Source organism: Alligator mississippiensis, chromosome 5 (assembly GCF_030867095.1).
Source record: "Alligator mississippiensis isolate rAllMis1 chromosome 5, rAllMis1, whole genome shotgun sequence".
Lineage (NCBI taxonomy): Eukaryota > Metazoa > Chordata > Crocodylia > Alligatoridae > Alligator > Alligator mississippiensis.
In genome coordinates this window covers 146,846,328-146,869,248 of record NC_081828.1, presented here as the reverse complement: position 1 = coordinate 146,869,248, position 22,921 = coordinate 146,846,328, and the positions used below count along the sequence as shown (strand labels likewise).

At 37.2% G+C, this 22,921-nt stretch overlaps 1 protein-coding gene across 4 annotated transcripts in view; it reads right to left on the bottom strand.

Moving 5' to 3' along the window:
• Window positions 1–22,921, bottom strand: part of TOP2B (DNA topoisomerase II beta) — an 88,441-nt gene that overhangs the window by 6,770 nt on the left and 58,750 nt on the right. For all 4 annotated transcript variants that reach the window (XM_059728847.1, XM_014603108.3, XM_006264280.4 and 1 more), the window contains 20 exons: window positions 22,224–22,381; window positions 21,665–21,790; window positions 19,366–19,476; window positions 19,179–19,284; window positions 18,483–18,592; window positions 17,076–17,168; window positions 16,855–16,969; window positions 14,771–14,892; window positions 13,747–13,895; window positions 12,118–12,349; window positions 10,961–11,095; window positions 10,265–10,465; window positions 8,606–8,801; window positions 8,323–8,414; window positions 6,950–7,105; window positions 6,747–6,830; window positions 3,538–3,735; window positions 3,026–3,164; window positions 1,525–1,683; window positions 77–287 (listed from right to left, as the gene is read on the bottom strand). In XM_059728847.1, the coding sequence (XP_059584830.1) occupies window positions 77–287; window positions 1,525–1,683; window positions 3,026–3,164; window positions 3,538–3,735; window positions 6,747–6,830; window positions 6,950–7,105; window positions 8,323–8,414; window positions 8,606–8,801; window positions 10,265–10,465; window positions 10,961–11,095; window positions 12,118–12,349; window positions 13,747–13,895; window positions 14,771–14,892; window positions 16,855–16,969; window positions 17,076–17,168; window positions 18,483–18,592; window positions 19,179–19,284; window positions 19,366–19,476; window positions 21,665–21,790; window positions 22,224–22,381 (2,893 nt within the window). The remainder of the gene's footprint in view (window positions 1–76; window positions 288–1,524; window positions 1,684–3,025; window positions 3,165–3,537; window positions 3,736–6,746; window positions 6,831–6,949; window positions 7,106–8,322; window positions 8,415–8,605; window positions 8,802–10,264; window positions 10,466–10,960; window positions 11,096–12,117; window positions 12,350–13,746; window positions 13,896–14,770; window positions 14,893–16,854; window positions 16,970–17,075; window positions 17,169–18,482; window positions 18,593–19,178; window positions 19,285–19,365; window positions 19,477–21,664; window positions 21,791–22,223; window positions 22,382–22,921) is intronic.

Below are 22,921 nucleotides of genomic sequence, written 5' to 3'. Positions count from 1 at the left end.
CAGACCAAAACCCAACACTGCATTTTTTTCCAGATAAAAATCAGTATTAAAAAGAATATTCAGTTACTGTACTTACTCTGGAGAAGGCTTTGATTTGACAGGGGAGAAGTCATATTCATCTTTATCTAAACTATCTGAAGGAACAAACTCATCTTCTCTGTCATTTATGACTGGAGATGCTTTTACTTTCAATTCATCTAAATCATTATTATTGTTGGCATCATCGTCATCATCATCAGGATCATCTTCCTCTTCTGAGAAATCAAAAGTATACTTGGGCCTTTCAGCTACAAAGAAAGTATTCATTATTTGCATTATTCACATTGAAGTCACACTAACAGCCATTGTACAAACAAATATAAAAACCCCAAAAAAGCCCCCAAAATGTCACGATTTAAGTAACTGAAAAGAGTTCACAGAAGACAAATAGTAACTTCATGTTTGGGAGGATAGGGCAACAAAACTAACATACTTTCATGATGAACAGATATCACTGCTCACCATTTGATCAGGCACTTTCAGATATTAGTGTTGTCAAGACCAGAGATTCTCAGACAGGGTACCATGGCACCCTAGGGTGCCTTCAGATCCTTTCAAGGGTGCCACATGGTGTCACACAATCATAGATAGCACTGTTAGGTGTGCAAATGTGGTTTACAAGATAAACCCAGAAATTTCAAATAGGAATCCATATTATTAAAAACATTCCAACTTTCTGTTCCCTTTCTGAGTTCTCTGCAACAGAAGAACTGCAGTATTATTTTTCTATAGTTAACAATGATCAAGTGAAAAACTAGGAGCTGGCATTTTCCAAGGGGTGCCTTGAGCCAAAAAAATGTTGAAAACCACCACTCTAGATGGTAATTAATCAATCAATCTTTTCTTAAAGGAAAATGTGAAACTGATTTATAAATAATGGACCACATAACCTTCTTTAAAGTACAATTTGAGCAAATTAATCTTAATCACTGACTTGAAAAAATTATCCGAGATTTTCAGGATAAATCTCTCAGATGCTGTCTTCATCAGGCTATCCTATGCTAATAAGACTTAAGGGGCTAAATGTTTCATACTGCAATATAATCTGAGTGGTCTGTAGTTTTCTTTTTGGTAGTTTCTTAGTAGCCTGATTGTGTCACTAAACACCTAGCCTAATAGTACATAAAAATATTCTAAAGTAACTGGTTTGTAATGGCTAACTATTGTTTTCATTACCGGTTTCATAAGTAATTTTTTACCATAAATAAAAATACAGGATTGCCAATCCACACTGAAAACCCATGAGCATAAACGTAATTCTAAAAAAAAAAAAAATCAAGATGTTTGTATTTTCAGTTAATGTTCCAAAGCAGAATTTACAACATGAGTTAGATAAGAAATGTAAAGTCCTGTCTTTATAATAGAGAGTTCCCAGCTATTGATAATCCGAGAGGAAAATTCCAGACTTAAAGCATGCAATTTCATTTATACAGAATGAGCAGCAATAAAACATTGTGCTTATTTGCAACAAAGAAACTAGAATACCTGCAGCTCTCCTAAGCAGAGAGTCCCTTGGAATAATCACAGGTTCACTTTCTTCTAAATCACTTTCTGATTTTGATTCATCATCTGACCATGGGTTTCGTTTCTTCACTTTTTTTGCGCTAGATTTCGTGGATGATGGCATTCTTCTCACTCTGGTACCTGCCACAAATTGAAATGCTAAGTACAACTGGGAAAAATACTAATTTCTAGTCTTTTTCAGTTTTTTTCACATGGAAAATTGGCTTCATATGTTTATTTAAAAGCAAATGAACAAGGCTTTCAGCAAGGACCATCAAGTCTTATTTTTTAATTCTTCCTGGGGGAATATGTAGCAATTTTTTTTAGAGGTTGGGTAACATGACTTAAGATCATGACTGCAGCAAGGTCTGCACTGCAGCCCTCCTATTCTTGAAATTAAAATCACTCCTTTTGGGGCAGAGATGAACCTCCAGTCTGAAGTTTCAGAAGAGAAAGTAATAGGGATTTATTATTTACCGTCTTTCACAATACAAGAACTACCGGTCACAAAATGAATCTAGTAGGTAGTAAGTTTAAAACTAACAAAAGGATGTTCTTTTTCACAAACTGGGTAAATTGAAATCTGCAACTCATTGCCACCAGATGTTGTGAAAACTTGACAATTTAGGCAGATTCAACAAGGAGGAAAAATTCTTGGAGGAAAGGGGCATCAGTAGCTATTGAGCATGGGAGTTAGGGAGATAGCTTCTGAATAAGAACTTCCTAGACCAGTTCACTGTCCTTTTCAGTATCCACTCAGGAACTGTGTGGCACATGATACTGGGCAAGATGGACCTATGGTCTGACACAAGAATGGCAATTCTTATGTTTTTAATCACATTTCCAGCTCCACCTTGGAGCTGGCATTCCTATATTTGGAACAGCTACTTTTTATTCCCATTCTTTTTACACATACTTTTTCAGTCTCTTACCCTCTCAGTTTACATCTTTCTGCCATTAATTTTTCTTTTTCATTTTGCCCCTTCAACAATTCCTGTATTACTGGAAGGTTACACGCAACCCAGGGCAGAGATACGTATTGTTTTTTCTGTGAACATATGTTACGGCAACTAAGTTACATTGATTGCTCTTAAGAACCAGAGGATGTATGTAGTCTGGGAAATTATTGCCAGTCTTGACAAGCCCCAAATTGACCAAAGGTTGATCAAGGTTGACAGAGAACTTATTTTTTCATAATTAAATTGATTTACATTTCTCTGATTAGATACCAAATCATTTTGGCTCTTGTCACCTTCTAAGTCATTTTTTAATAGAGACAGGGCCCAGGAAATTAATGTTTATCAGCAAGACAGTTAATAATACCTACAAAACAAAATCTGTGCATCTCAGATTCCTTCAACCTCAATCTAAAAGTACAAAGCAACTTTAATATGCTAATAATGCATACATATAAATAAGCTGATCTACGTAGACTTTAAATTATTATTCAATAGTCTTAATTACTATTATGCAAGTAAGTTACCTGGTTCCTTTTTCTCTCTTTTGGGTTTAGCTTTAGTTGGGGTAACTGAAGTATTCACAGAATCTTCTCCACCGCCTTCTGCTGGTGCACCACCAAATTCCTCAAATTCAAGTTTTATTGCTAGAGAATCAATATCACCCTAAAAAAAAAGATGGTGGTCAATAAAGCTGCAGTGAAAAGAAATCACAATACCACATGCTTCAGACAGGACTGGAATACATTTATTAGTCTTTGCCCAAGAATAAAAACAGGCTAATAATGAGACTCAGTGAGAAATGTTGGTGAAAATAATTCAACATTAAACAATTAAATATACTAGCACTAGATAGCCAGTGCTGTTCCTTTTGTACATTTATGAGGACAGAGTAGAGAAAGGTGTCTTCATAATTCCAGGGACTGAATTATAAGAATTCTTTCTTTGCAAATGCTGGCATAAAAGTAGTAGCACTTAGTAGCTGGATTTAAAGAATTAACGAATTAGCAGTTACGGTATCTAAAATATTTCAACTTACCTTCTTCTTCTTTAGCAATTTCTTACTGGCATCAGCTTTCATAGCAGATGTAATCTGTGGAACTATTCTTCTACCAAATGGTGAGGGCATCGTCTCTTCTAACTGAAGTTTCTTAATCTTGGGTTTGCCAACTTTTCCCTTTATTGATTTGCCAGTCATGCCTGCCAAAACATCTTCTCTTTCTTGTGCTTCTACTTTCTAATAAGCAATAAGGGAGAAGTAGGATATAAATATCTTACTAAACACAAAGCATATATTTTAAAGCCAGAAGGGACCATATAATGATCATCTAGCCTCACCTCCTGCATAAAAGCGACCTCAAGAACTTATTAGTCCCATTTGAACTAGAGCATATCTTTAAGAAAAACTGAATCTCAATTTAAAATTTCTAAGAATGGAAAATCCACCACAAATCTTGAGGTGTTTTTCCCAACAGCTAACAATCCTGTTAAAATTATTCAGACTGTTTCCAGTCTGAATAGACTTGTCAATCTCCAACTTCCAGCCATTTTGATTTCATTATACCTTTGTCTGCCAAGCTGAAAGGTTATTTAGTATCACATTTCTGTTTCCCATATAGAAACTTACAGACCAATCAAGTCATCTCTTAAACTTCTCTTAAATTAAACAGATTATACTTCCTATGTTTTACCATAAAACCCGCTTTCCAATCCTTAATCATTCTCCTAATCCGTCCTGAACCTTTTCCTTATCAACATCTCTCCTGAATTATATTCACTAAACCTGGACACTATTCTAATTAAAGTTCTATCCCTAGACAAGTAACAAAGTGAAATAATCCTCCTTTCTTCTATCTGATATTCCCGTTAGTCCTTTAAGGTTAACTGGGAACTCATTTTCATCTCATCATTCACCAAAATGTCCACATTTTTTCAAAAATAGAGTTCCTCATTCAATATGCATGTATCAGGTCTTTGTTCTTACATGTATGACTTTATATCTGGCTGCATTAAAACATGAACTGTTTACACACACAGTTTATTCAGCAGTCCAAATCACTCCAGTATTGATGACCTATTCTCTTCCTTATTTACCATCCCCCTAATCTGTGTGTCATCTGTACATGATTAGTAATGACTTTGCTCCTTTCAAGTCACTGATTAAAATGTTAAATTGTGCGAAGTCAAGAACCCAATCCTGAGGAACCTCCCTAGAAATACTCAGTGATAATTTCCCATTTACAATTATAGTTTGAGACCTATCAGTTACCCAGTTTTTAATCCAAGACATGCCATACTGATTTTGTATCATTGTGGGATCATGCAGTATCCTGTCAAATACTCATGAAGCCAAAGTCATAAGCTACTGACTTAGACACTATTACCTCTATAATCTCTTTGAAAGTTATTTAATTAGTTTCTATATACCCACGTTGACTGGCATTACTTGTATACAATGTATTACATCACGGGTGTCAAAGATACAGCCCATAGGCTGTATAGCCTGCAGGATTCCCATGAAGACAGAAATTTGGCAGACTGTCGCACCACCGAATTCCCAGTTCTACTGGGAACCCCACAGACTGGATCTGGAGTGAGGAGCCCTGTCATCTGACACAAAGGAGCCACAGCAATTAACATTGCCAATCTCAGGTTTCTGGCCCTGTAGGCAACCCCACAAGCCACATGACATGGCCCAGCACCCTGAATCCAGCCCACAGACACTACAGCAATTAATGCTGCCATAGTCAAATTTCCAGCACTGCTGGTCCAGATTAGTTTGACACTCTTGTATTAAACTATTTTCAAACCAAACATATTCTGTAGACATTTAAACTACAGCTCTAATGATTCTATAAAGTGCAATTCAATTTAAGTCAGTTTTCAAGTTTTAGAATTAGCGTTTCAGCTGCTTCAGAACTGACTCGTTCAAGTACAATCACTTAATTTGACTCAGTGCTCCAATAAGGGATTGCACTACAGCTATTCCGAAATTGCTTTTGCCAGAGGAATATGAGGAGGAGAGGAACTAAGTATATGGCATGTTTTGCATGAAAAAGGAAACCTGGGGAAAAAATCTGTAATTAAAACACGTGTCCCTCACTTTATGTGGTACACACATTCCCAGAAAACTGCACATAAATCAAATTCACATAAAGGGAACCCAGTTTATAAGGTAACAAATAGGGATACGTTCCCACGGCAGTGAGCCAGGGAGAGTGTGAGGCTGGGGCTAGGGAACGGGTGGGGGGGAGGGGTGCACTGCAGTCCAAGGGCTAAAGGCAAGTGGCGCTGGCCACTCCCAGGGCTGCAGCAGGGAACAAAGTGGAGGGAACTGTAAGCGTGCACGGGGCATGGGACAGGGGAGGCACGGCTCTTGCTGCTACGTGCACGCTGGGAGGGCTCTTCGTGGGGGCACATGCCCCTGGATCTGCACACGGAAGGAGAGCAGGCTGCTACTGCAGGCTGCAGACAATGGTGGCAGTGGGTTTTTCCCAGTGCTCGATGCAGGCGGCAGCCTGCTCTTGTCCAGAGTGCAGATCTGGGGGCACGCGCCCCCTGGGAAGAGCCCAGCACAGCTCCCCAGCTTGCAGCCCTCCCAGGGTGTGCGTAGCAGCAAGACCCATGTCCTTCCACCCCCCCACCCACTGAGTTCCCTCTGCAGCTGGTGCTGGCTGTTCTCGGGGCCGCTGTACCAGGGGCTGGGGTGAGTGGGGACAAGCAGAGGCCCGGGGGACATGGGGTGCAGTGCAACTTGTCCCCACTCACCCCAGCCCCTGCTGCAGCGGCCCTGGGAATGGCCAACGCCACTTGCCTGCACCGCATCATGGCACAGCCCAGGGGTTAGGGTGTGAGTGGGGACAAGCGGAGCCCTGAAGGGTTCAGGGCACAGTGCAGCCCAGCAGCTGCAGGCAGCTGGCATCAGCCGCTCCCAGAGCCACTGCAGCAGGAGAAGCACACCTATGCCGATCGCATAAGAGTGAATTTACCTCACATATAATGAATTTTGGGTATAAAAAGGGTCATCGCATAAGAGCAAATTTGCATATACAGAACCTGCATAAATCAAGGGAAACGTGTAAAGAGTTATATAATGCCATCTTAATGAAAAATAGCTGTTTTGGTATGTTATCAGAAATTATTCTGTTCCCTGTTTGTTGTACATTAAGTGAACATGTTTCAAAAAGAACTTTAAAAATAAGTATTAATGCTTAATACTTTTATATTCAGAAAGATGTTCAAACATACCTCAAGCTCTTCAACGAAAGCTGCTAAATCTTCTTTCCAGAGGTCTGAAGAAGATTTCCTCTTGAGGTCACCGAGTTCCCTTTCCTAAAACATTAAGGTAGTATACAGTTGTTCCTATATAATATAAGGAATATTCATAATATAAATGATTTATATAAGATATACTGACAATGAGGGAGACCTTTTTTCTATAATATACAAACCTTTGAATCTCTCTGTTTAATTAGCTCTTCTACTTTCTCTTTAGTAAGAGACCACAGAGACATGTTTAGGATGTAGTTAAAATCAGGACCTGAGGTAGAGCCTGAAGAGGAGGAAGCATCATCATTTAGGTTCTGTGAATCTTCTTCTTCTGCTGCCTACAATGAAAGTATATTAAAACTGTCATTCCAGATTACTGATTTTGAAAAGCTGTTTTAAAACAAGTGACCAAACTATATGGTGATGCATTTTAAATCTTTGGGTGCACTGACAGAAAAGCTAAGGCATCTTGCTATATATCCAGATGTATGCGTGCTAGCCTCGTTCCAGACTCGCCATACAAATCACTGAAAGCACAGTCAATACAGCTCTAAGCAGATACCTGGGTTACTTGGGCTGTAGAATCAAAGGAAGCCAGGTATGATACTGGCCCTATTACCATCTACGTGCTATTGACTATATACACCTGCCGTAACCATTTAGCTATCTAGGATTCAGCTAACCTTTGATCTGTGTATTCCAGACACTTTACACAACTTTTTTTTTCAGGGCAAGGAAAAGACAGAGTACTAACATTTTAGATAGAGGAAGTGCTGTATTACTGAGTATTATAAACTTTTATTTGGTACAGTCATTATTCCACCTTCTTTTCACAAAAATTCTATTAGAAAAGACTATATATTTTACAATTACCCCACTTTAACTTTATAAATAAACACACACAAAATAAAGCAGCAATTCCACTGAAAAAGGGTACTAGGTTCAAGTTAAGGCCACTTTCAAAAATGATTTCCAACATGTATTCTTCCTGTGCTTTACTAAAAATAGTAATTTAAGGAGGTGAAAGGGGTTATTATGACCTTTCTCCTCAAATAAGTTCAACATTTTTTTTTTAAATTTAACACTAGTAAATTTTACCTTGACCTGCACAAAACTGAAAAGAACAAAAGATGATATCAATTTTCTATTCCAAAGGTCAGATATTAGATTTTCTTTCTGCATACAAATACATACATTGTACACTCATATAAACAAAGATGGTGTTAGCAATTGATCAAACTTGACTATCATAGCATTTCAACTGATGTAATATGCTGTATACAATGCTTGAGGATGTCAAATAACTAGGAACAGTATAGTGAGCTTCCTAATGTTTGCTGCATTTAAACTTTCATCTTATATTAACTGGTGTGTTTTTATCTGTATACACAAGGAGTACATTATTTAGCAATGCGCTTTACTTTGATGCCCTTATTAATATAGCAAGAAGAAAAAAAGTGGTAGACTTTTAAAATGAAGGAAGAGAATAATTTATTTTACACAGTTTCTTAACATTAACATAACAATACAATATCAAGAGGCCTCCGACCTTTACCTTTTCTTGTGCTTCCTTCCAGGCTTTTACTGGGTCAGATTCATAACCTCTCTGGACTAACATTTGAATCAAATCTTTCTTTGACCTATTCTCTGTGTGAGAAATACAAAGAAAAAATATGGTGAAGAAAAATATGCTTTATTTTATTAATTTCACATATTTATTAAAATACATATGAATAGGTATACATACATGTGTATATATATTTATTTTCTACTGATTTACAGAAATGTTTTCTGCTTTTATCAGTTCTAAGTTTTAGTTTTATTGTTCGTCTTCTTACCTATCGTAACTTTCCCCTGTATCTTCTCTAGGATGAAGCGAGCTTGATTGTTAAGTTTGGTAGATTCTGCCCCTAACATTCCTACAAGCCAGTCCTTGCGCAAACTATAATAATGTAATCGTAAATCAAAGAACTCTTTCAGGATATCTTGCACGGTTTCATATTTTTTCAGGCATCCCATATGATCAAAAAGCACCTGTAGGAAAAGTCACTGAGTAAATTAAATGTTGTTAAATCAACATACATACAAAAGAGTCACTGTATATTACATTATTTGTGGATATATGGCAGGTAGAGATATTTTCTAAGTTCCTTGAAGTCAAATTATGATCTCACACTAGCAAGAGATCGATCACTTCAGTTGTAAGCCTTAATGTACAATCATAAAGTAAATGAACTTACCTACAGACAGAAATAAATCCCCATCCAATTAATGCATTAGATATACAACAATATTTTCAAACAGTATTCAAAACATCTATGGATGTCCCTTAATTTAGCTTGGGCATTTAGGATCCATTTTTGTATAAGTATTAAATCAGCAGTATAATAAAACTAGTCATTTGTAATAATTTACAGGTAATATTTGAAGAGCACCTGTAATACTCAACCGGTATTTAAAATAAGTAAGCATTCCTTCTCATGTCAGCTGTGAAAATCAAAATTTCACAAATCCTCAAAAATACTTCAGGTATAAAATACACACACCAGGGGTTTAATTCTACATTATCTGTGGACTTAAAGCTACCTTAAGTATCTATTTAAGTTTGCAGGAAATATAGGATTAAGCTCTAAAATTTAACAGGCCTATTACCAATTTTAACCCTGATTCTCCACTTAAAGTATTGTATGTAGACATATAAATCCACACAAAGTATAAGATACCATCATTTTTATATGGAACGTTTGCTTTCTGTAGGATACAGTGCAAAGCAGTAGGGCATTGGGCCCTTTACTTTTTTAATAAGGTATTTCAAATGACATCTATATATATATATATATATATATATATATATATATATATATATATATAGTATGTCTCTATTTGTATTAGAATAATAGCAATATTTTGTATACAACAGTATCTAGAAGCTGCCTGAAGGAGTGCAATTCTGTCTGTATAGAAACAACAGTTGAAGAGGCACCCAAGGAACCTTGTCAGTCTTTACCCAAAGCTTTTACAAATCACATTCCCTATTTATAAACAGTTATGCATGTGTGTAAAAATTACTGATATGAATATTTGCCTCTGGGTACAAAACTGACAATGCACTTGAGTAATGTGTGCATAACAGTGCAGTAACTTAAATAAATACTGTGCCCTTGATCATAAAATGAGATGTGACAGTGGGCCCTTGTGATCACTCATAACCAATTGTAGTATATAAAATAAGAATTTAAAAATGTTTCTGACTAAAGTGTGATGCTCAGATTTATCTGCAATATGGCAGAAAATAACATAGTGTTATGTTTAAACGCTGTCTAGTTGCTGAATAGTTCAGACATTTGTTCTATGAAAAAGTACACAACATAATCAGCAATTACTTTTGTCAGTAATAAAACATGAAATATTTCAGTTATCAATCATATGGATTTAGAGCCAAAACCAAGTCAACAAGTTACTGTAACAATTCAGGTAATTAAACATAGAAAAGTTACCATAGAATTACAAGTAAGACTTGTTTGAAGCTTAAAGACTTTGTGTAGCCCAGCAGCCTCTGCTTGTGCAAGTTTTTCTTCTGTCATTTTCACTACAAATTTCACAGTTGTATCAGTGTGGTACTCTTTGTAGTCAGAAATTAATGCTGGAGTTTTTTCAGTCCCATTCAACATAGGTTCTAGCACCTGTTCTTTGTATACCTATAATAAGAATAGAAAAAAACCGAACATGTAATCCTTACAGTTCTTGTTTTAAATCCTCAAAATGCAAGAGCAATGCAAACAGATACGCTAAAAAGCTACATGTAGCATAGCTACCAGACTTTGTGTCACAAACATGCACTTGCAATTCAACCTTTCACAAAGCAATCTGCACAACTCACACGAGAACTAGCACAAGTGTCAAAAGGCATCTCACATGCCTAGCCAAAGGATACATATTTAAAGCCATCCAGAGGAGAACAGATATTAAACATTAACCCAAGAGGAAAAGCTAGCATTCCTTAAAAGAAGATAGTACATGACACAAGAGTAAACACATCTTCTATGGAAGCCAAGGAAAAGGCAATGCATGAGTAGCTTCATGCAATGCATACTACCACCAAAATAAAAATCTAATGATTGAAATTTGAGTATGTGATTAAATATTTTAGGAAAGTTTATTTTAAAATCTAAATTTGTTTCAGCATTACTAACCTGGGTCCATGTTCTTACTGGAAGCTCTGTAATCTCTACTGTGTTCCTGTCCACCACAAATATTTCACCGCTAACAACATACTGGTTTTGACCAAGTTCGTGGATAGTTCCTTTAAAGTTTTTGTAGTTGGGAAGCTGCAAATGCAAAGAATATACAGGAATATTCTTTAAAACAAAACACTGAGAAGAAATATTTGTTTTATACTAAAGCTGTCAAGTTTGCTGGCACTGTTATTTACACAAGTTTCCTAAGTATCTTACAAACTTAAGTTATAGTGAGTATACTACATTAGAAACCAAAACATACACATACAAATTATAGCAATATATCACAGAGTAGATTAAATCTTATTTGAAAGATGGCAGTGGGATTCTGAGAGAGAGTCAAAATATAGACAAGACCCCCCAAAATAGGACACACTGTAGATTAAAGTAGATTAAGTGCACTAAACTGCCAGGATATCTCAAAAGGAAGTCCAACAAATACAGCTAGAACAAAAAAAAAAAATTATTTGCAGTAGTTTGTGAGAAGAAATTCTGTGCATGGTAAAAGCTGAAATCTGTAGCCAACAGTTATGCCATGAGAAAGGTGGCTTTGAAGGCACCAATGCAAACCATACAAATTATAAATTTGCCTGAAGAGAGACTGTAACCCATAGAAGATGGGCAGGATAGTGCCAACATCTGACAAAGTGAGCTGCTGCTCGCAAAAGCTTATGCATTCCTGATTCAGTTAGTCTACAAGGTAAAACTGTAGCCTACCTTCTGCCCAACAACTTCAGACTAACATGGCTAACTACCTATCTCTACTGTAATTTAAAAGAATGATGGATACAGTTTGTTATCAATCAGATCACAATGTCATAGCCTTCTTAGAACCATAAATTTTATTTGCATCCTAACAACATATTACTTGCTGTAATAGCAAAAGTGCCTTTAAACAAATCAGAATTATAAAAGTTGCTAGTTTCTATAAAAACTAAAAATCTTCATTTCTCCAGGCTCACTGAAGATACCTTTAATAAGATTAGTGACGCACTCCAAGTCCAAGGAGATAATAATTTGGCTGTGAAATGTTTCTAGAGTGATATAAAATGCTATTTATAAACACAAAACTGAAGTTGGTTGAAGGAACATACAAGTTTTCATTACTTTACCATAGGATGGGGATCTAAGCCTTCTAGCATTCGCCTGACGTTGTTCACAATCTCTCTGGTATCATAGTTTGGAAGTTTACAGGCCCACCCAGTGCCAATTCCCTCGGCTCCATTTATTAAAACCATAGGAATGATGGGAATGTACCACTCAGGCTCTACACGCTGGTTATCATCATAAAGGAACTTAAGCAGGTTGTCATCCACTGCAGGAAAAAGCAGCCTTGCCAAAGGGCTTTAAAAAAAAAAAAAAGAAAGAAAAGAAAAGAAAAAAAATTTGAATAATTTAACAAAAATCAAGTAAGTTATAAGCTGCTATTCTATTAATACTCATAGCTTAAATTTTATTTTTGGCTCAATTTTATATGTTTCAAAAAGCTATATTTCTCTCTTAAATTGTCATTAGGATGCTGAAGATTCTTGAAGTAGGGACTGAAATACTACTGAATCTTCTCAGTGAAACAATCTCTTCCTCAAAAAAACTCAGACTGCTTGTTCATTTGTAAGCCATGCATATTGTATATTTTATATTAACTGACGTATTTAATATATACAAAACCCCTGTTATCTCAGGTACTCGGGGCTCATCTATCTCTGTATAGTACTTGCTCAAAATACCAGACATAGGTCACCAGCCACAAAATAGTATCAGTGCAGTATTTATTCAGTTGCCAACCAAGCCAAAAAAGCTAGACTTAACTGCAGACTTGACAGCTCATTAAATATTTTCCAAACATAGATTTTATCAGTGGACCTTTGTTAGTTTAGCACAGTGCACTAGGCAAATCAGACTTCCAATACAGATGGATCATAACTGGAGAAAATATTAACTACTATGCCACAGAAAAAGCTTTTTAGGAAGAGAACCAAAAGCTAAAATTAACATATAAAAGTAGACATAACTAAGTAAGAGAATAAAATTAAGAAAGGAAAATTTAGGCTGAATACCAGACTATGAAATAGGAAACTATTATAGCAGCACTGCTTGTAATGTCTAAAACTATACTGAACAAATGTACTGTAGACAATACATTCTGTAGGCCAAATTACACACAAATTTATTTAATGAAAGAACACTTTTAAATTATGTTTCAATTATATATATATGTATGTGTATATGTATATGTATGCAATTCCATTAGTTTATATTGAGGCTGTACAGGTAAAATTGAGGTCATTATTTGGTCTGCAAACTGTAACACTGAAAGGAAAGAATCTACTGACTCTCACACCTATGTCGAGTTAAGGGACTGCCAAATTGAAAAACAATCTCTTTATCTATAAATTTAGCAAATAGAGTGTGGACTAAGAGACAATGAACATAAATCTGAAAAATGAAGTGTAGGATTTTAACTTCTATGAAAAATCATAATAAGATTGGAAACCGAACTGGGCAACCTAACTTTTCAATGTCTCTAGCCTTATGATTCAAAACATTTAGCTAACTTAAAAATCCTTAAGGTAGTGTTCCCACAAAATCAGTGGGATAACAGATGTATTCAAAACACTCAATCTGCACATCTAAATAAGAGATCTAATTGCACATAGCTACATAATTTCTCTCAATACACACACAAACATCTACAAATTCTGTGATGCCATAATAAAGGCAATTTGAAAATCTGCTTTTACCTTAACATTGTGAAAATATAACGGGGGCTAGCAGCATCCTTGCCACCATGAAGCCTGGTACCAAACTGGCCAATGGGTTGCAGAAGATTAACATTGTTACTTCCAACAAAGTTCTGGGCCAAGTTAACAATTGTCATCATTAAAGCTTGCTGGAAAAATAAATACACCCACATTTTATCATTCAGTGTAAGAATTTGTATTTATCAGTAGCATAGAATGTGTGTCTTCATTCCTAGGTAATATGCGACTAACCCTACACTGGTTTCAAAACATGCCATCTCTGAAAACAGAAGGCTACGCTTTATTACAGAAATAGTTGTTAAAAGGTTGTGCTTCTGTGCTTCCTCCCACCACCACATTTAGCCAGATCTTTTCCTGTACAAAAGTATTTATGTGCATGACTCATCTCTATGCTTTGTTTGTTTTAAAAAATCCACATCTGTACAGGAAGGAAATGACAGTAGTGCTTCCCTTGTCCCCCACAATGTTTTTGTATTTATAGTCTGACACTGCTGGTCATTGGTAGTTTTCACTAGTATATGGGAAATAGCCCTGGCTTTGAAATATCTTCACCTAACAGAGTGAGAAACTGCATCAGGTAATTGCAAAATTTTCTGTCTGTGTGTGTGTGGGGGGGGGCAGCAGAAGGGGCACACACACAGGGTCTATTTTTAATTAAAACATCTCTTTCCTGTTCAAAGTTTAAACATTTGATCTGGCCTACAGCTAGTATAATAGAGGACCTGCTGCAAGTTTACAAAATAGTTACCCTTCTGTTTCCCTGCAGCCCACAAACTCTTATTTTGAACATTACTGGACCTGAAGTAGACATAAAAAATGGAACCAAGGTGTCTTATCAAACTATAGCCTTTCTGATTTACTTTTAAAGATACTTTCCCCCTGACCTAGGACTATTGTTCAATTGACAAGTGCTTTTAACTAAGTACATCCTTATGCTCCAATACAAGGGGGTAGGGAAGTAGGGGATGATGACACACACATCTTTCCCTGTCTTCACACTCACCTCTCCATGGTGATAGGCTGACATTTCAGCAACAGAACCAGCCAGCTGAGCAACTTTGACTTCACGTTTATCATTTCTCTTAAAACAAGTATACAAAACTTTGCGCTGTCCTGGTTTTAAACCTGTTTAGAAAAATAATATTTTTAAACATCCTAACGCACACACTTTAAAAAATTTTAATCATTATAGATGTCTCCAAATCTCTTTGGATATGTTGAAATGAAGAAAACTTTCAAATTAAATTAAAACAAACAAAAAAAATAATACTTGGCAAATTAATAAATATAAAAAGTATGTTTCTAAGTGCAAGTGAATACTGTGCTTGTAAAAAGAGACAGAGCTGTAAATTTCTAACCAATTAGTTCAATATTATCATGCAGCATTCGGCAGTTATACACACCATGCTGCTAGTATCTAAATACTATCCTAGAGGCACCCTTTCAAGCTTAGTTTCCAAGTTCATTCAGCAATGTCTTTGCTCAGAACTTCAACAAGAGGTGTCAGCATTTGAGAGACATACCTGTATTCTAATTTGAAACAAACCCTTTCTATTATATTCTAAAACACTAAAATACTTCAACAGAAACTGCTGTCACCTTTCTACTATCAAAAAAGTTAAAAATCCTGAAATGAAGCCTTTACTTCGGGTCTCCCCGTGTATTTTGAATTGTCTGGGTATGCTCTAAGTCCTATGTGGAAAGGATGTTGCCACATTTGAAGACCTGGTAATTTAATTTTCGAAGGGCATGTCTACATGTGCACTTTACTGTGCATTAAATTAATATAATGCGCTGTAAAGCATCACCATCTACACATGAGCAGAAATTACTGAGCAGTAGATTAAAATTGAAGTGCTATTTGTCAGTACTGACAGATACAGATATTAGAAAACAGTGCTTTAAACTAGTGCGCCTAAGCACACGTGCAGACACCACCTGGGAGCAAATTTTTCCCAGTCAGCACAGGCAGCAGGGGGCAACAATGGCTACTTGGCTTAGCTGAGCTCTGGTACCAGGGAACGAGCTGTCCCCAGCTCCCAAGGCAGCTCTGAACCATGTGGAGTTTGGGGAAGAGCTCTCTCTGGCTCTGGGGACAGCTCCAAGCCACAACCGCATGGCTCGGAGCTGCCCTGAAGCCAAAAATAGCTCCCACCCCCCAGATCCCAGGCCTGAGCCCCCAGGCCCCTGCCAGAATGGGGGTGCCCCCAGAGCCCCATGCCAGCCCAGGGCTGGCACACAGGGAAGCAGGGCAGGAGCAGCCCTGGACTACGCTGCTCTCATCGGGCTCAATTTGCTCCCGACCCAGGTGCACCTGGGTGCAGTTTAATATGGCTGAATTTACTGCGCCATTAAATTCAGGTGTATTCATTACATGTGTAGACATGCCCTAAAACTGCTCCAAGATCAACAAAGCCACTTAATTTCACTGAAGAATAACTATTTCCTATTGTTGCTAACCTCAGTCAAGTCTAAAGCAAAAATTCCAAGGAAAGGCTTTGTGTCCCCCCTCACTAGTCCCTTCAAGCACCTAGTTAATAATTTAATATAATGCTAGACGAGACCCTACCGTACTTCGCCAGTACAAAGATATTCCTATGGTTAACTGGGTGTTGGAGGATTTTCAATGAACCAGACAACCACACATTGGTGTACTGGAAACAGAAGCAAGAGACTTAGCCCGTACATTTCTTCCCATAAATTTGTTCTGGTTTCACCATAGGACCACTTTGACACAGGGCACCATACAAACATGGAATGCAGAACTCAAGAACAAAATACACTCAGTTCTGTTCTCTTGCTGCCTATAGTGAGCATCTAGAAATATGACCTCAAACCACCTATATCATACAGAGAAGTGCTTTGGTCCAAGTAAATAAATTCCAAAGCATCCACTTGAGCTTCCTCACAGAAGAGGAGGGCACTCAGTGCATAGCAGTGGCAATAAAATAAAGCAGACATACAGGTTCTCAAGTTCTCTCCCCGATCCCATCTCTTCATTCACAATGTGCTATCTTCTTTTTCAAATAAAATTGCATCCTTCAAAAACAAAAGAAGATAAATAAGTGCATTCTTACATCTACTTACCGTCAACAAGGGATGGAATGGATCTCTCATTGTCTGAATTTGAGAAGAGGATCAACTCTTTATTAATGAAGTCGTTGTAAGTCAAATGCTTTGTTGCTGTACCATATAAAAATTGCTAAAAGAAAATACATTATTATATATATTATATATTATTAATCTTTCAATATCAAAACTACATTAAGTCTAGTTCCCATCCTCCAGATCTCTTAGTTAGAGCTCACCTCTGGAAGACCATGTAACCGACGCTGTCGTCTGTCTTCCATAAAGTTTGTTAACCATTCTTTTCGGTCATCAATTTTCTTTTTACTGAAGGCCTGACAAGATTTCAGGTAAGTTAAATCATTATCATATTACAGATGTATAATTTAAAAATAAAAAAAATCACTGTAGAACAGTTTCACCGTGATTTTAGGAATACAATACTATTTATTTAGGAAAAATAAAAAAGTTAGCCATGAAAAAAATCTATATAAATTGCTGCTCTAATGCAGATATTAAATATATTTTGTACGTGTTCTGGCTAGAAGGCCCTGCTCCTCTACTCAATCAAACTACCACATACAGGACCAGGAAGGAATTTTACCTCATAGTCAGATTGGCACAGATGATGGGTTTTTTTCCTTCCTGTGTTGTGTGACATATGCTGCTTTAGCACAACAGAAAGTGGGTGTCCACACAATTCATACTATTAAAAAAAATCCCCAAAATGGAACATCTGCTACTAAAAGTTGCTGTTTCAAACTTTTCAGCAACAACTTTATCATCTGTACAGGTCTCTAACCCCCAGTATCCCACAGTGCTCTGTTCTCCTTCCCCTTCCCAAAAGGGTGGGAGAACAGTGTGCTTCCTGATAGCCCATCTAACCAATAAACTCTCAAGGAGCCCTTCAGGCACCCCAGTCAGCCATTGCCACTGGTTAGCAATGATTAATAGGGTTCTAGTAGATGTAGAGGCTGAACAGGTAGTGGAGGTAGCCTAAGGGCAATCCCATCATAGTTGCTACCAGGAGCTACAATGATGTCAGGGGCTGACTGGGTAGTATCTGAAACTTGTGGGCAGCCACAGCTGATCAGGCAAGTCTGTCCCAATCCCCCACAGCCTGTGTAAGGACTGAGTTACAATCTGAATAGCCAGGATTTGGTCTCATTTGTCCTGGAATGAGCAATTCTGGGTTACAACGTAGGGAACCATTTTTACTTGGGCAGTACCCACTTATCTTGAGAAGATGAATATACCTTTCCATGTTTCTCATGCTTTTTCAGCATAGAGTAAAAAAAAATTCAGAAGACAGGATATGACAGTTATTATTTGTAAGTTGTTCAGCTTTGTAAAGCATTCAGTAAACTCCCCTAAGAATTACTTCAGCTTTAAAACTTTGTTCCAGCTGAATGAAGACAAGCATTCAAATCATTCAAGACCAGAAAACTAATTCCCAATTCCCCCACCCCCTGCCAAAAAAACTGCAGCAGAGTAAAATTGAGTCTTCAGAGCAGCAGCTAGAAGAGAGCCTAAATTCTTCTCACTGTCTGCAAATCAGACATTGGGGCCCTGTGTCCAAGAAACAAATAAAACAAAGGATTTCTTGATGCTGACAGCTGGAAAAAGAGAGGAGCTTAACATGTTCTTACCAGCGTGATGGCAGCATCATCTTCAGGACCAGCATATCTGAATAAGATGCGATGTCTCTCCATGTCAGCAAAATACTCCTTCGCTTCCTTAGCAGTGCTGGTACCCAAACCTGTATAATGAGAAGTAAAATGCATCTATATACTTATGGAGGTGTTGGTTGTAGCCGTGTTGGTCTAAGGACATAGGCAAAGAAGGTTCTTTGGGTAGATGTGATATCTTTTATTAGGCCAGCTAAACAGTTGGTAAATTTGTTCTTTGCAAGCTTTCAGGCACAAACACCCCTCCTTCAGACATAGGGAGTCTGCTGGTGTTTTGTGTTCACCTGAATGGAATAGAAGTTAATATGGAGACTCTCCCTGTTCCTGAAGAAGGGTGTTTGTGCTTGAAAGCTTGCAAACAACAAATTTTCCAACTGTTTAGCTGGCCTGATAAAAGAGATCACATCTGCCCAAAGAATCTTGTCTGTCTACCTACTCCGAGAACTTTCATCACAGTCTTATGCTGCCTTTTTCAGGGGCTAACTAGGAAGTCACCTCAGAAACAACTACAAAAGTTCCTAGTAGTACAACTGTACAAAACCCATTTGTTTCCAAGGTTCATGAGGTTTGTTTGTTTAAAGTGAAAAAAACAAAAACCACAACAAACAAACAAACAAAAACCAACCCAACCTCCTCCCGGCACATATACACACAAACCTTTGTAGTATTTTATCTTCCAGGCTTTGTGATTTTCCATATGTTTCTTCCACTCATCAAATTCAGGAATACTATAGAAGGAAAGTTCCTGCTTATTTTTGCTTGCCTTAAACAAGAAAATACATAATCAGCTTTTTGGCTTATTGTAGAGAATGTAATAAAAACTGTACATCAGTATAAGTTGTACCTTTACAATGGGAGTGATGAATTCTTCAAGAAACCCATGTTTCAAAAGAGATGGCCAATTGTGATGAATAAAATTGATCAACAAGCCTTTTATATGAGATCCATCCTGATCCTAAATAAGAAACAAGAGTGACCATTCAGTGAATATAGTGCATCAGCTCTTGTGCAACTGAACTGATATAAGAGTGTATGAGTGGCATATCATTAAATATGACTGGGTAAGATTTTCATATTTTCACAAATTGATACTGGTTCAAAGGACCATGCACTTTTACATTGCACAACAGTAATTTGGCAGAAGTCCTGAGATTTGCTGCAAAAGCAAGAAGTACCCAACAACCTGGCCTTCATCTGCAACCAACTAGCACAGAAGCAGAAGTCTTGACATGAGTACAGTATGGAATGCGTAGATCTCCTGAAAAAGCTCTATTGATAAGGCCCCTTATCAGTTGCAGCTGCAATTTATATTTATCTTTCCAAGTGAACTGCCATACTCTTTCTTGAAGCTATACGAGAGAAAGTTTCATATACACCCTGTAGCACATTTGTCCTAATGACTCTGCAAAGCACGTCTAAAGAATGTGATGCAACAGACAGCCACGTTTCTTACCCTGAACTACCATACTTTTCTTAGTACTACTATTGAAGCGCACACAGGAGTGATAACTACCCATAACTTGAGTGGGATGAGCCACTATAACAGCCGAGGTGATCCGCAGTTATCTATTTACTAGGAGTATGGACAAACATACACTTGGAACACCTCCAAAAGGAGAGAGGGTAGACCTACAGCTGTTGGGTTTCTCTGTAACTGTTATTTATGCATGATCCTCCAGCAATACACATGTAGGTAAACCACTTCACCTTTAATCCTAATTCATCCAGGGTCAAAGTTGGGGCAATTTAGCTCTTGTATAGCTACCAGATCACACAAACACAACAATTACAATATTACAGCTGCTACACAATCCTGAGTAGCTGCTTCAAGTGTATGTTTGTTTATACCCTAATTCAATATTCATTAATTAGTGCAGTTATAAATTTAGAACCCAGACATGTCCAAGACCCAATTTAGGCACCAGTTCTCTATTCCTCATTGTGACAGTTAACATTTTAGGGATGATTTTGCTGTCAGTTCCAGAGTTAAGACATTTGTGGTCAGAATCTCAAACATACTCAAGCACCTAAAAATATCATTTGGGTTTCTAATGGAATTTTAAAAGCACTTATGTGCCCAAATACCATTAAAATCAAGCCAAGGAACTCTCTCAGGGAATTTATTCCCTATGGCCATCACGATTATTTCCTAATAAGATAGCATGATGTAGGTAATATCGAACAAGTCAAGGAATCAAATACTAGTGAGTTCCAATACCTGTTTTACCAGTGATTTACTAGGCAACCTTGGGCAAATCAGAAAACCTTGAACATTCATAAGTGATATCATACTCGCAGTCTCTCTTTTATAATGTCCAATGTTCAAATTCAATTGATGACACCCCACAAATCCAACTGATTTTAATTAAAATTATGCTAGTTCAATATCTTGCGGGGGGGGGGGGGAGGGAGGGGAGACAGGATGAGGGGAAGAGGGGGAACAAATAGACATATATAAACTAGGTTACAAAAAAAAAGTATTCTTAGCTTCCAGCTCAGTTTTACATATGTAAAAATGGGGATAAATGTATACCAATTTCCCAGAGATATTTTAATATTACTTGGAAAGTGTTTTAAAAAAACCCAATGAAGTGAAGCATAAGTGCTAAGTCTCATTAGTGAATTTCAAAAACAGAACATGGCTTGGTTTAAATGTGTAGGCTTTTGTTTGTATTATTGCTAATAAAAAAGGCACTCATCTTTTTTATAACTATTTCCTTTTACAACCATTTCAAGTACGTTTTATATAGCTGAATTTTTCTCCAACATTTCTCTTCTTTTTACTAATCCTCAGGCCTTTAGGAGTCATTCTCCTCAAAACTTGGGTTTTGTACTATGCTATGGTCAGAGGTGTTCTCAAATATACTTGACTAATCCCTCCAAAAGTAATGATATTTCTTTCATATGAGGGCAGTATTTAAACATCTGCTTGATATTTAAGAAAACCTGTATATTGTTGTATGGGAATCTGGCACAGGAGTCTTGTGCAGTAAAGACCTTCTCTGCATAGGTCTGTGTTGTCTTCTTATAGAGACAGAATAGGACTAGGTTATAAGTGGCTATAAAGCTGTAGATAAATGGACTTTAAAATATCATACTTTATAACAAATTACATTATTAAAATTTGTAAATTTCAAACTAACCTGATCAGTCATGATCATAATTTTTCCATATCTCAAGGATTTTAGAGATTCTGGATCTTCATAGCTCTTCTTGTACTGCAAACCAACTATTTTGATAATGTTGTTGATTTCTGCATTTTCCATAATCTATACAAAAAGCAAAGATTCAGCAAAGGATGGGCAAGAGCATCAGGTTTTATTTTTTCCCTCAGCTACATAAATACAGCATTATATTTAAAAATATATATTTAAAGTTTAGATAATATACTTCCTTACACAAACTTGTCAGCTTTTTTTTTAACCACAAGGTTAGCAATATATGGTGTGTTTTGGAAACTCCAACTCCAGAAGTTACTTTAGGTGAGACTCTCAAGGTTCACTAAAAAAAAAGTTTGTAGCCCTCATATTTACAAGAGAGGGGGGGAAATGCAGAAAATGTGAACCTTCAAAACTCTAAAACAAATAAAAACTCACCCCCAAAAATTTAGTCTCATGATTTTTAAGCTGTTCTCCTAATTTTGAGCCTGAGTAGAGGGAGGATAGCAGAGGTGGGGAGGGGAAGGAATACAGTATTGCTTACCTGCTTGTGAGAAGCTTCACGAACATTGAGAATTTTACCCCTGAGCGGGAATACCCCGTATCTGTCTCGTCCAATTACACCTAAGCCAGAGACAGCTAAAGATTTGGCAGAGTCTCCCTCTGTTAAAATCAATGTGCAGTCCAAGGAATGTTTACCACCTGGGATGGGGGTAGGAAATACAAGAAAACCAAAATAGAAAGATTTTTAAAACACATATAGGAAATGTGACGTTACTGCATTGTGAGCATCTTCTCCTAACCAAGATTATAAATTAATTTTAGGGTAAATTTTGCCCAGCTAGGAAAAGCTCTCCTTATCACTTAAACTACATGGTGGGAATGAAGCAGCCTACCCACCCTGCGTACATCATAAAGGAATCCTTATCTCAGTTCCAAATGGGCTGGTGAGGAGTAGGGAGAATGATGCAATGGAAGTGGCCCAAATAGTAGTAGTACAGTGGGTGCTATAAGGTCTTTACAGCCTAACAGCTCCACAGCCTGTCTGCAAATTACACCTATACATATATCTATATTTATATGAGGTTATTTGCTCTTCCACATATTTGCATACATAATTTCATTCTCCACAAAGCCTAATTGTTTCTGCCCTCCTATACAATCCAGACTGAAACACATCACCACACAAACAGCAGTACACTGGATCAAAGTTTGGTGTTCCACTTACATTCTCAGGGATTT